At 40.1% G+C, this 14,220-nt stretch overlaps 1 protein-coding gene across 2 annotated transcripts; it reads left to right on the top strand.

The window, feature by feature from the left end:
• Window positions 1–3,956: 3,956 nt before the first annotated feature.
• On the top strand, window positions 3,957–8,353 carry LOC111239583 (corticotropin-releasing factor-binding protein-like). 2 transcript variants are annotated; one of them, XM_022769490.1, is made up of 7 exons: window positions 3,957–4,046; window positions 4,132–4,225; window positions 4,551–4,708; window positions 5,238–5,448; window positions 5,978–6,123; window positions 7,513–7,630; window positions 7,737–8,353. In XM_022769490.1, the coding sequence occupies exons 1-7, from the start codon at window positions 3,957–3,959 to the stop codon at window positions 7,889–7,891; spliced, it is 972 nt and encodes a 323-aa protein (XP_022625211.1). In that variant the 3' UTR covers window positions 7,892–8,353. The 2 variants fall into 2 exon arrangements, with proteins under 2 accessions (XP_022625211.1, XP_022625210.1); XM_022769489.1 differs by having other exon boundaries at window positions 3,966–4,046; window positions 5,978–6,135.
• The last annotated feature ends 5,867 nt before the right edge of the window (window positions 8,354–14,220 follow it).

The raw sequence follows: 14,220 nt of genomic DNA, 5'->3' as shown, positions 1-14,220 counted from the left end.
TGACGGAGCCTAATGAAGCTTCGTCACCAGCCCTTAATGGCTACTCTCTCTCTCTCTCTCTCTGGAGTGGCCGGCATCTTTGCAAATGGAAGGAAGGAAGTAGTTTTAGTGGCTGTTGAGTGGAAAGTCCTGTGTACATATTTCAAAATGGCTCAAAATGGGGCGCATAATGAAAAGTGTGTTTTGATTTAAAATGTATGTTACTGATATTTGACTATAGTGAAGAAATCATACCATAAGACTGGTGTATTTGTTGTAATGGAAAACACTTTGAGTAATCAGACTCACCAGGCTGAACAGGCAGATTTAGTAGATGACGTGTGAGATATACACCATTAATAAAAAATGAAAAATCTCTCTGTTCACACAGGACTATTACACAGCACAGCAGCAGCTTCTCTGATAAATATCTCAGTTTAAACTTCTGTCTGGTCCAGATTCTAAAACGCACCTGATTGGACAATTTGAATCTCAGACACTTGCCGCCTGTCGGCTTGAAAAGTCTGTAGCTTGGCTGACACAAACAACCAAGAGCTCAAACCTCCTGCAGGAGACAGGTACATGTGCAATGTTGGTTTGTATGTTAGGGATGTTCAAGGTTTGGATGTAATTAGTTTTTAATAGTGTCTATATCGGACCCGTGTCCCAATTTTTGTATCTTCCCAAAGCGGACGATCAAACAGGTGACTGTCCAGGTGTGAGCGCTGCAGGGATGAGAGAGTAGAAGTGTCTGTCTCAAGCTCTCTTTGTTCATTTTCCACACACTTGTTTCAGCTGCTGCTTTTTATTGTGTGTGTGTACAAACAACTGCAGTATCATGAATCAGAGATAACACGTCATACGAACCATATCCCGGCCTTAAAGCTGCAGTATGTAAGATTTTATGCCTCGGGTCCGGACGCATTATGTTTTCAGGTTGTCCGTCCGTCCGTCCGTCCCCATTCTTGTGAACACAATATCTCAGTAACGCCTTGAGGGAACTTCTTCAAATTTGGCACAAACATTCACTTGGACTCAAGGATGAACTGATTAGGTTTTGGTGGTCAAAGGTCAAGGTGACGGAGCCCTCACAAAATGCGGTTTTGGCCTTGTAAGCACAATATCTCTGGAACTCCTCAAGGGAACTTCTTCACATTTGGCACAAACATTCACTTGAACTGAAGGATGAACTGATTAGTTTTTGGTGGTCAAATGTCAAGCTCAGTGTGACCTCACAAAACGCTTTTTTTTAGCCATAACCCTAGACTTCACACAGCAATTATGACAAAATTTCACACAAATGGTTCATATTTAATGTGACTCTGGATAAACAGGGATGTAACCTGAAACTAGTCTGAGTAGTGGAGGCAGAGAACCGCGAGGCCGTAATTCCAGGTTCTAATCTTAATGTGAAGAGGTTCTCTCAAAGGTCTGAAGTTAATCATTAAACTTGATCATTTTTTCTCTGTTAAGATGATAATATGCTCAAATATTTCAGTGGTAGATTCCTATTTAACTTGAGTCTGGATAGAAAACCAGAGTTTCATGTTTCAGTTCGTCAGAGAGGCCGGTGAGAGAAACAGTCTACTGAGTTTAACCCAGAGCAGGAGCTGAACTTTGTCTCTCTTAGGCTCAGTTCAACTCCTCAGCATCAACATAGAAAGTAGAACCATTTAAATTAGTTCTTGTATTAAACAGCGACACTTGGGGGGACAAAAGAGTTTAACTGAAGAGATGTAATCTGTCCAAAAGGAGCTGGAAGCAGCTGAAGGAGCAGTTCATACTTTTTCGCTTTAAATTAAAACGTCTTTTTTAAAATCTTCTTCCTTATTTCCTATTTGCCTTCCAGGTTTATGCAAATATTTTAATGGGTTTTTCCAGGCTCTGATTTGTCAAGTCTACATATATATGTATATATGTATAGCCTATATGTATATATATATATATGCTGGGACACCTAGCTTATCTCAGAGTCGCAAACATGTTGTTTTGTACCACTCACCACCAAGCGTGTGGATTACACTGAGGCCTAATTTCTGCATTTGAATGGATTGACCTTTTCCAGCAGCTGGAGGCACCTGCAGACCTGAGGGATTGAGCTCAGACAGGTGGAAGACGAGAACTCGCCGTCCTTGACTGTCAAAAAAAAGAAAAAAAAAGTCAGTGAAAGCAACTTCAAACTTTTCAGCAACCAAGTATTTCATTTCATTTGAATGTTTATTAGTTTCTCATCCCCATGAACGAGCAAATGATGCTTTACAGATGCTGAAGTGTAGTTTTTAAAAGGAGAACCAGATGTGTGACAGAGGCACAATCCCAATATTTATTTAACACGATGAGAGAAACGATTCTTTATAGTGTCTGATTCACCATCAAAAACTGATTGTGTGCACAGTTTGTCACGGAACCTGTTGTGTGGCATCATTTGGATTTTGCAAACAGTTTATTATTCACATTTCATTTTAACCTCTACTGGAAACTAAAGCACAAGACCATTTTTTTTTTAGAAACTGCCTTGTTTTCTCACCCCTCAAAAAAACATGGAGGCAGTGTACAGCGCTGAAGGCTCCGGGGTTTGTCAGGACTGCGCCACACAAGGCAGGCGTGAAAGCAGCTTAGTGAGTGTGCTGCGGGTGTGAAGTGAACGCTGTATAAATCGCAGCAGGTTGTTACAGGAGTTGTCGCTGGTGTGTGAATATGAACTTCTCATCGTCCGGTTTTTACTATCACACAGTCAAAGAGATACAGTGGGGAAAAACACAAACACCACCCTCCATGTCCATCCTACATCTCCTCTCCTCTTCCTCATCTTCGCTTTTCATATCCAAACCAAGGCTGTAATTATAGATGGCGACATATATTGTAGCTGTATACAGTAAATAGCTTTATAGATAGGAAATGTGTTATTTTGGGATATAGAAATAAAATGAACTTGACTAATAATAAGCAGAACTTGAATCTTTCAGTATTTTACTTTGTCTGTTTCTTTCTTCATTGTGTTCACTGCAGCTGTCAGTGCTGCATACAGATGGAGAGGAACAACGATAAATACACCTTGACCTTTGACCCCCGTTAGCCACGCGTATGCTAATGATAAAAACTGTGAAAGAGTAAAAACATTGTTATTATTACCAGACTTTGTTTTCATTATGGCCCCATGATGTTAACTTAGCTAATGCCTGATGAATTGTATAGATACAACTAGGAAGTTTTTTTAAACTTTATAAATGATCACATGATCATTTACCCAGTTTCCCCAGTTGTCATGTAATTTTAGATATTTATTTATTATTATTTATTTATGTAAAAAAAAAAAAACATTATCATGATTAACATTTTCTCACATTAAGCTTCTGTAAGTGGTTGTTTTGCTTTAAATGTGAAATTCAGATTCAGCTGAACCCTATGGTTGGACAGCCTATAACATGGACTGGAACTGTATTGCTCCACTGGAATCAATCAATCATTCAATCAATCAATAATCTGTCCAGATTTTTTTTTTTTTTTTTACCTAGAAAAACAGAGAAATTACAGGTGAAATTGAAAATGGAGTGAAGTGACATTAAAATAAGTTTCCATCACGGATCAGCAGATTAATGATCCCTGAGAGAGTCTGAGGTAAGATGACCTCTGATGTCTGTGAGGTTTCATCTGCCCACCTCTCTCTCTCTCTCTCTCTCTCTCTCTTTCTCTCTCTCTCTCTCTCTCTCTTCTCATCTCTCCGCTCAACCTGTCCATCCTTGCTCTCGTCACAACCGCGCAATTGGCTGGGCAATGGAGGGCACCGGAGGGGAGGGTGAGGGGAGAGGGGAATGGGGGGGGGTGTGGTTGTGGGGGGGGGGGGGGGGTGTCGGTCCACGGTGTGTGACAGCGACCATGTCGGTGGGTCGTTACAGAACTTGCTCCTATAAAAAGCGGCGCAGGTCGCAGCGCAGCTCAGACTTTCTCCGCTCAGGTGCGCCGCCTTCCACACAGAGATGCGCGTTATGGAGCGCACTTTCCGAGAGCAGCTCTTCTTCCTGGTGCTGTGCCTGTCCGTCCTCAAGGGAGACTCCAGATATATCGAGGTGAGTGTCAGAGAATACTTCAACATAACTTTGAACTGGCTGTTTGAGCTCCTGTTGTTAAACTTTGCACTTTCTCCCGCTGCAGAACAACGAGATCTCAAAAGATGAATTATATTCATTTTTCAACTCGGAACTCAAGAGAGAAATACCTGAGGAGCTGATGTATCGCCGACCTTTACGTAAGTCATATAAAATATAGGCTGTAGCTTTTTATCTTTAGCTTTTAAAAATAAATTTGCATTTATTTCTGTCACATTCACTGTCTTTAATCCATATTATATTATAAATAAAATAAAAACATAGGACTCAGCTGTTTCTAATTTAAATTTGCCATAATGATGTGAAATTCATGAATATAGATAGATTAGAGAAGGAAAGAAGGAAGGGACAATAAAGGAAAAAAATTATAGTACAATCATCATTATTTAAGTATCATCAGAATACAGCTTATGTCTGCTGTTCTCTGTACAACTACATCCACATGTGAATGTGTGTGTCTCTCAGGTTGTCTGGACATGGTGGCGGTGGAGGGTCAGTTCACCTTCACAGCGGAGCATCCTCAGCTCAGCTGTGCTGCTTTCCTCATGGCAGAGCCCACTGAGGTGATCACCGTGGACTACGACAGTGTGGACATCGACTGCAGGGCGGGGGACTTCATCACGGTAAACTAACAACTGAAACAACATTTTCCTCTTCCATATGATAAAAACGTCACCTTCATCAGGTGTGAAACAGCATCTAATGAAGCTAATGTATCAACTTAAATGATGTTTTATTTAAGTATAAATCATTAGCTCCTGTTGCATGGAAACGTCTTATGTCTGTTATATAATGTTCTGTATATTCACTGGTGATGGAGTGTGAGTTAGCTTCTGTTTTTCTGGTACAGGCTGTGTTTGTTTTCAAGCCACCAAACACTGCACTCAGTTAACTTGCTAAGCTTAGAAACTTCCTGATTAGACAAAAGCTCCTTTAACATAAGGCAACTGCATATAAACCTGCTTACGTTAGGTGACCTGCCTTTTAAAACCCTCCTTCATGGTTGCATGCTGATGCTCTCTACGTGCATGATGGTCAATTCCTCTCCCACAGAGCGAATATTTCCACATACAGTTCATTTAAACTTTAAGCAAAACCTTGCAGAAATCATGTCTGACTTTCAGCTTCTCCCTCTCACTGTGTCCCATGAAGGTGTTTGATGGCTGGGTGATGAAAGGAGAGAAGTTCCCCAGCTCCCAGGATCACCCACTGCCTCTGTACGAGCGCTACGTGGATTACTGCGACTCCGGCTCACTGAGGAGAAGCGTGCGCTCCTCTCAGAACGTGGCCATGGTCTTCTTCCGCATTCACAGCGCCGGCAGCAGCTTCACCCTGACGGTCAGGAAGCACATCAACCCCTTCCGTGAGTATGAGTTGTCACACTGGTAAAGTGGAAACATGATTTCAGTCCATTTGTGCAGCGATGAATGTGCGAGTCTGTGGTGATGACACAAGCCCAGCAGGGTGCTGTAGTCATCAAGTGCACCAACGGGGGACAGCTTGTCATCTCCGTGTTTCTGGATCTGCACCATGACCACATGGCACACTGAGTGAAGTCTTGCAGTAACTTGTAAGAAAAAGGCAAAACTGAATCTCAGATTAGTTTTCTACTCGACCTGTGCGAGGATTTTTCAAAATGATCATTTAAAGTCGTGATACCAGATGTAAATTCTGTAAAAAAGCAAAGTTAGTTTCAGTCAGTTAAATACATCGAACACTTATTTAGATTTTTACAGATAATTTCTAATCATCAGAAATAAAACTATAACTATTTTCTTTTACATAAATGATTCATGTGTTGGCCCACGGTCGTGGCTGTGTGTGTGTGTGTGTGTGTGTTCCTCTGCTTCCACCTGAGAATCCATCAAACATCCCTCCTCGTCTCTTCGCAGCCTGTAATGTCATCTCCCAGTCACCAGAGGGCAGTTACACAATGGTGATCCCGCAGCAGCACAGGAACTGCAGCTTCTCCATCATATACCCAGTGGCGATCGACATCTCAGAGTTCAGCCTGGGACACTACAACGACTTCCCCAAGGTGAAAAAAAAGGTGTAGCATCTGCTTTAATGTGACCTCACTGCTCTTGATTCTTCTCCTCACTGTGTTTGTTCATGATACTAAAAACAGAGAAAAATAACACGAGGAAAACACAACAGTAATGTGTCTTGTATGTCATTTTAGTATCCACCTTCAGGAAAAATTGGTGCATTCAAAATTATTGTTGTGATTTGAGTGAACTGACCCTTTAAAATCCGAATGTTAAGTACAGTTCTTGCATGTGTGCATTTATATTCTTTGCCCTCAGTTCACATTATAATCTCTGTCATGATTAGTTTACTTTTAACTCACTCCGGTCTTTTGCAAAATATCATAATTGTCTTGATGCTTTAGAAATGCAGAAGTAAATAGAACAACACCTGCTCACACCTGTTCAACAGAACAGGTCCAAAATCAACACGTTACATCAACAATGGATGAAATGAAATGTGTGAAAATGTGAATGTGGCTCATATCAGCCAACCCACAGAGAGCTAACACCCTAACCCCGCAGCTCTCTTCAGCTCTGCGGAGCTTTTTTTTAGCATCTTTTAGCTCATTGTTTTGGTTTTTACGCTCACCTGCTTTCATGAGTGTAATTTGCAGCTGCAGCAGGCAGATGTTTTCAGTAAAAAATAAAAAAAAGTTCTGATAAACGCTCTGTACACGATCTGCTCAGCACCAAACTGCAGGCAGACAGTTAGCTGGTGAACACGGTGGAGCATTTAGCTGCTAAAAGAGTCAGATGTTTCCCTCAGGAGCTGGTGGAGACCAAACACTGAGCTAAAAGAGTGAATACTGGATTTGGATTAAATTAAATAAGCAACTTAAACTTCAAACTTTTATATATTCGTGTGGTGTTTAAAGCTTGTTTCTGCTGCCCCCGAGTGGCTAAAAAAAATCAGTGACTGCAGGTTTAATGTTAATGGTTGAAGAGCTGCTCCGTAACATTTTTACAGTGTTCCAGGAACATAAAAGCTATGCTTTGTATTTTCCTTGCGAATATAAGCACAGGTCGTCTCAAGCGTTTTGAAGAAGTGACTGATGAAGTTGTTGAATGAAGAGGAGAGTGAGAGCACGAGGCTACTTGTCAAGAAAGTGCAAAGATGGGTTGTTTTAATCAGAAGAGGAATAACATGATGTCACTTAAACAGACAAAATGATTTCTTACAGACTCGAATGTCACTGGATTCAAATTAAAAGCGTTGAATGTGTCTAAAACATCATTATTAGATTAAATTTTGATTGTGTTCACCTGTATTTTTCTGTAACACAGACCCTGGAACAGTTAAATCAATTCACTGTGATAACCTGAATGTCACTCTAATTGACTCCTTTTGAAGTAAAGTATTTGCCACGTGTTAAAAAGCCATGTGTTGGTGTCCACAGAGGTCCATGCCTGGATGTGCAGAGTCTGGAGACTTCGTGCAGTTGCTGGGAGGAAATGGCATCGACACATCGAAGCTGCTGCCCATCACAGACCTCTGCATTTCCTTCACTGGTCCCAGTGAGCACACCTTGATCTCTCTCCTTCCTTCCTTACTTCCTTCTTTCCTTTCCTTTCTTCTTTCGTACAAACTGACTCTTACTCTTTGTTCTCCGCCCTCCTGCAGCTCACATGAAGATCGGCTGTGATAACACGGTGGTGAGGATGGTGTCCAGCGGGAAGTTTGTCAACCGAGTGTCTTTCAGCTACCGGCTACTGGACAGCCAGGAACTTCAGACCATCAAACTCAACAACGTGGAGGATTTCTGTTTCAACACCTGATCCCTGCAGGACCATAAAGTGACAGATGTATCATTTGACTGCAAACATTTTTTAAATTATTTTATTAAAAGCAACAGATCCACCCGGTCAAGAATAAAATATACAGTCACAGAGATATTATCACATTCAAACTACAAAATTCACCGACCTTTTTTTGTTTTGTTTGTTTGTTTCTCTTTTTTTTTTTTGTTGTCTGTTGCTGAATAAAGCTTCATCACTTTTGTGTTTGGTGGAACTGCTTTTGTTTTTACTTTTGCTTTGTGTACAATACGTGTATTTATTAAGATGATCTTGTTTTTATGTTACGTACGGGTTCACAGTCAACATTCTTGAAAAGGAATGGTGCTAAAAATGAATGTTACCTTCTGATTATTTTTGCCGAACGATACACGAAGAGTCATTTCCTGTCGCAGGTGACGTGGAGGGTGAAAGGTCAAGTGTTAAATATAACAAGCATTTCATTGCCATTATGCAGTTAAATTTGTATAAAAACCTTTTTGTAATAAAATTATTCTGCATGACAAAGCACTCAACTGTGGTTTTGTTCTTATTTCTGCTGTGCACTGCAGCACTGCACTAAACAGCATGTAAACAAGACTTCCCACAAGGATCCTGTACAAATGGGGACATTCAAGTGTCTCCAGGTGTCTGCACTTCACAAAAGCTTCATGTTCCTGTAATGGACTTGAGACTCATCAGAATAGACCACAGACCAAAACAGAGCAGTGGCAAATGAAAATAAATCTACACTGATTTTACATTCTCATTTATTTTTCTGTTCTGTTTGTGAGATGAATGCATGTGTATTTTTCTACATATTTTCTATAAATGTATATCTATAAATAGGATATTCACCACTTCCTGCAACTATCCCTGTCTGTTCTGTTCACTGCTGCATTAAATTACTTTCAATTCATCAGTTTCAGTGGAGGGACACATATGGGAGGTATTTATTGCTCCACCTTCCCAGACAGCTCTGTTTTCGATTTGTTCAGTAGCGTGCTGAAATGAGGCCGATTCTTACTCAGGTTAAAGAAGTTTAAAGGCAAATTTAGAAATGAATGAAGGGGTTTGAGTGACAGCTTCTATCTCTGACCGTTGTTCAGCCTGAAACATCTCAACAGCTAACGGATGGGTTGCCATGACAGTTTGTACGGACATTGTTGATCCCTGTATGCTGACCTTGTTGATCCTTTGACTTTTCCTCCAGTAAAATAGCTCAACATCTACTACTGAAATATCTGTCATAAAATCTGTTACAGACTTCACAGGTTCCCAGACGATGTGTGCAGACGACCTTGGCGGTCTCCTGGCACCACCATGACATCTATTTATAGAAGGTAAATGGACTGCACTTATATAACGCTGTTCGCTTTTCTAGTTGTATCGACCGCTCAAAGCACTTTACAATATTTGCCACATTCACCCACCCCCACATACATGCATACGCACATACATCGTACACTGGTGGAACAAGCATCAGGAGCAATTTGGGGTTCAGTGTCTTGAGACACGGACTTGAGGAGCCGGGGATCATACCTGCAATGATTAGTGGACGACGCGCTCGACCTCCACTGGGGACAAACAAGAAACACAAGGGAAACAGCAGGAAAGACGGGGACTGAAGGAGATATGACAGTAATGAGGTAATCACAGCCAATGGACTGTTGACTTCATGTGTGTCACTATGTTTTTTTTTCCCAGTGACAGTATCGGCAGTCACAGGTCGTTGTTCTCTAGGCTTCTTAAAACATTGTCACTCACCTCATTCACGACATGGAGATGATCTGAGTCCCAGTTATCATTATCTCCACCTGCTTATGTAAGAGTCATCATCATCATCAATAACTTCATCATACCCCACAACCACCCCCCAACCCCCAACCCACCCCCACAGATGTGGAATGATGTCACTTTCTTTGACGACTGTCGCTGGCATAATACACTGCACACTGTCACTGCAGAGAGAACAGCAGGAGATATCTCTGAAAATAATGTCTTGAATGGCACAAACCAATGGGGCGACCAGTGATTAAAGGCCCGCAGGTGTATTATCATTGACAGACACCTGCAGCCACAGCTGGTGACGAACGAGCATGTGATGATGACACTTGTCTTTCCAGGAGAAATCAGCGTGTGTGTGTGTGTGTGTGTGTGTGTGTGTGTGTACATTTGTAGTGATAAACACCTCCAGTGGTCTTTCACTAATTTGAATTTGAATAGTACAGGGGAAGAAAAGCAGCTGTGCAGCTGTCTAAAGGGACAGTTCTTTAATTTCTCAGTGCTGTAATGAGTTAAATAATAAAGCTTGCATATTTTTTCCTGTGGTAGAAAACCAACAATCTGTTAAGTGTAAAATAATTTCCTGAAGATACTTGACACTGTAGTCTATAGCAAATGCTGCTCAAACAAGAGTGCATTTGTTGGGGACTATTTTCAGTGGCGGATTAATCCACAGTTATACAGTATATGTCTTCCACACACTCAGCAGAGGTCCGGTCCCAAGCTCTGCTGTGATCACTTTACATCCTTTTATTCATTGAAACAGTTGACGCTTGCAGGAAGTGTGCTGTGAACTGACAGGTTGATTGTAATGATGATGGTTCTACTGAACTCCTCTATTACTCTACAGATTGAGAAAATCAAGCATGACATTTCAATCTGACCTTTCTGAGAGAGAAAATTATCAATAATTTGTCGATCACTCAGCGGGAGCTCAGAGCAGATACAGACTCAATATTTCACATGTTCACATTCAGGAACCAGTTTTTAAGCAGAAATGTTTGTTGTTTTGATGACACACAAGATTTTTGTATGATTTGTAAATATTTGAATATCTGCTTGTTTAATGGTGTTTTTTTAAATTGCAGATTAAGAAAAATTTGCTCAGCTTTTATGCTAGTGCCATAAATCTAACTTTACAATATTCAGGCAACAGGGTCCAAAGGACATGACTGGCAGACATGTAAAAAAGAAGGAAGTAGGTCAAAACACAGGTACAGGTACAGATACAGGTGACTTAAACAGGAAATAGGAACAGAGTTTTCCAACAAGCTTACATAAGCAACGTGGAGAGGATATGGATATAAACTGATATAAATACTGACAGGGCTCATGTGGAAATGGGAACAGGTGTGTAAGTGGGCGGGGGAGATCAGGTGATCAGGGGTTACTGCAGGGCAGGTATATGTAGGAGTCAGGTGACTGGACAGGTAGGAAAGTCTGAGGGCATCTAGTGGACAGAGCATGGTAATGACTGAAGGAAGGGACAGAGACAGGACAGTGAACTGGACTGTGAACTGAGGTAATCATTATATCAATGTCTGCTCAATCCACCACTTTGGTCCAGACTGAAGAAACAGATGGATCCATAAAGTTTAGCACAGACATTTCATGTTCCCCTCAAGAAAACAATTTGTCACTACTTTGGTTTAATATCTGCAAAAATAGTGTCATTCCCATTAGCCACAGCTGTGTTTTGCATTTGGTGCTAATTAGCATGCTAAACCATGATGGTGAACATGCTAAACATTAAGCTTGAAAACATCAGCCAGCATCACCTAGCATTCTAGCATCAGCAAACATTAAGTTGATTAGCAAACGTTAGCATGTTAAAATGCTAAACCATGATGGTCAACATGGTAAACATTAACCCTGAAAACATCAGCTAGCATCAGCTAGCATTCTAGCATCAGCTCACTGTGAGTGTTAGCATGTAGGAGCTGCTAGCATGGCTGTAGACTCATGTTTCAAGACAATTGCTCTAAATGCAAATGTAGCTATCACCATGTGGGCTTGTATTATTTCTATTTCACCACTTTCTTTTCCTTGGCAAATATATTTTTGAAATTATTTGAATATTTACTCATTGAATGGTGTTTTTTTTTTTTTTTTTTTACTAAGATGGTCAACATATGTAAACTAAAGCCTGAAAACATCAGCATGCTAGCATTCTCACTGTGAGTGTTAGCATTTAGCTCAAAACCGATAACAACATTTGAAGACAACTGCTTTAATGGCAAATGTATAAACATGAAGACCTTGATGTCACGTTTTCCAGGTCCTCTATTTTGGGTTTAATTCTTTCAAACACATCCTAACATTTTCACTTATAATTATTCATGAGTCAGTGAAAAGGCTGGGAGTATAAGTCATAGTTTAAACCAATCTGTAAATTATCTATAAAAACAAGAGACTAAAAAGATCAAGTGAAAGAATGAAGAAATATTTGTGTAAAAAAATCTTTTATTATACTGTTTGTGCCCAAATGTGACAAGTTTTACCATAATATAAATAATGATTACATTTAGTTTTACTTTCTCATCTCTGTTACAGACTGTGAACATCATACATGTGAGTATGAATCACAGGCGGCATCATACGTGATGCAAAGACAGACCAGGCTGTACACTGCCCATCAGGGGCTGCACAAAGACATTCTTCACCGGTGTGTTGTCGTCATCCCCCGAGGGATGACCACACCGTTTTCCAGGGTAAAGCAAGCTGCTGTGGAAAATCTGTCATCCTCACGTGCTGTGCTTCATAATAGGATCATGCTCCATCTGTTACTAAACGGTGTTCAGAAATACAACGATAATCCGTGTGACAACTCACATCTCACACCGTGTTAAGATGGAAAGTAAAATGTAGAAGGGCATTAATTAAAATAAATAATTGGCAGATCATTCATGTGCCTTAGAGCATTTGTTAAATATACTTTGCCATATTGACTTTAAACATACTATAAATAAAAGCTTTATGCTATTAAAATATAGGTGTGTGCTACTTTGGACGTGCTGATTTCATACTTAGAGCATTAATGATATAAGTAGTGCAAGTTAAACTATACTTGACCAGAAGTATACAATTACACTTAACTGTGCTATTTTGAGACCAAGTCATAATAATTAATTGTTTTAGAATATACGTTTTTGCAGTGCACATAGATATACCATAGATATATTAGTGTGTAAAAACATGCACACTTTGTAAACTATAATTAATTACAGTTCATTAATACTTTGTCTTTGTTATAAGGGTATGTTTCTGCCATTTCCTGCATTAAAGACTCATTTTTGTTCAGTGCAATCCTGTCACTGTTGTGTCTCAACGCTATTGTCCTCTAAAAGATCTTTATCTTATCCCTGTCAGATTCCTCAGCGAGGTCCTGGATGTTATTACCTCCGTCAGACCAACAACCGTGTACAAGTCCTTCACCTCTGCCTGCATCCATGGCTATTTTAACAAGGTCAGTGTCCGTCGCTCTGAAAGAAAACTGGCCCTTTTCTTCTGAGGAGTAAAGTCTCTTTTCGTGACACTCGACCTGTTTCCATTGTTTGTATCTGGGTTCAGATTCCTGTGTTTCTTCACGTCCAGGTGTTCGAAGCTTAAGTTTAAAAGGAGATGATTGTTAAATGTTGAAAACAGCATCTTTTCTGAACGTTTTTTTTTCACTGATTCATCCATTTATTTTCATCTTTCTGACTAGATAGTTTTTCTCTTTTATTTCCTTGTATGGTATTTAATTCATACGCCCTGTCTGATTTATCACATGATATCTTTATTATTTCCTTTATGTTATTATCATTTTTATTGGTGGAGCACGGTTCTCATCACATTCAATTTCCACTCAATTTTCACTCTCCCCGTCATCAGCTGAGGCTTTACATACTGTAAGCTATGATAACCACCGCACACAGATACAGGTCACTCCTAATGAGGAGTTATGACACAAACAGTGACGCACAAAGTGACGAAACGAGGGAAAAGACAGCATGTGGGAGATAAGGGCTCCAGGCGTATTTTAAAGACATTCGTCGCAGGTAGCGGCGACATTCGGACGAGTGACACTTGAAGTGAGGAGAAACTGTCCTGGAAACCTTTAGATATAAACAATCCTATATAGAAATGTTGACTTACGTCTTAGTGAATATAAAAAATCTCCAGACTCAGCTGTCTTTCTGTCTAATTCAATCCTTAATCAGCCTTCTCTCTGCTTTTTGTGCTACTTTTCCACCTCAGCCTTTAATTTTTATTTCAATCATATCCCATGATATCCCATCATCCTCCTCTTTGTCAGTGTCAGTGTTTCTGGTCTCCCTTTGGTTTCTGATACAAAATAACAGAAACTTAATAATGATATTTTATTTGTAAAACAAACATAGAAGAATCTGCTTATCAAACTCAGTTTGCACCTAGTTTTGCTCCTATCATTTAAATTGTTTCTTAATCGTCACACTAACGGGCCTTTATGATTATACTGTTGCAGAAAACGATGAAAGATGATCACGACCAATGACTCAAACTTCTGCTGAAAGCGTGATGCTTCA

Source organism: Seriola dumerili, unplaced genomic scaffold (genome assembly GCF_002260705.1).
Source record: "Seriola dumerili isolate Sdu_G_001 unplaced genomic scaffold, Sdu_1.0 BDQW01003014.1, whole genome shotgun sequence".
Taxonomy (NCBI): domain Eukaryota; kingdom Metazoa; phylum Chordata; class Actinopteri; order Carangiformes; family Carangidae; genus Seriola; species Seriola dumerili.
This window is presented reverse-complemented; position numbering and strand designations above follow the sequence as displayed.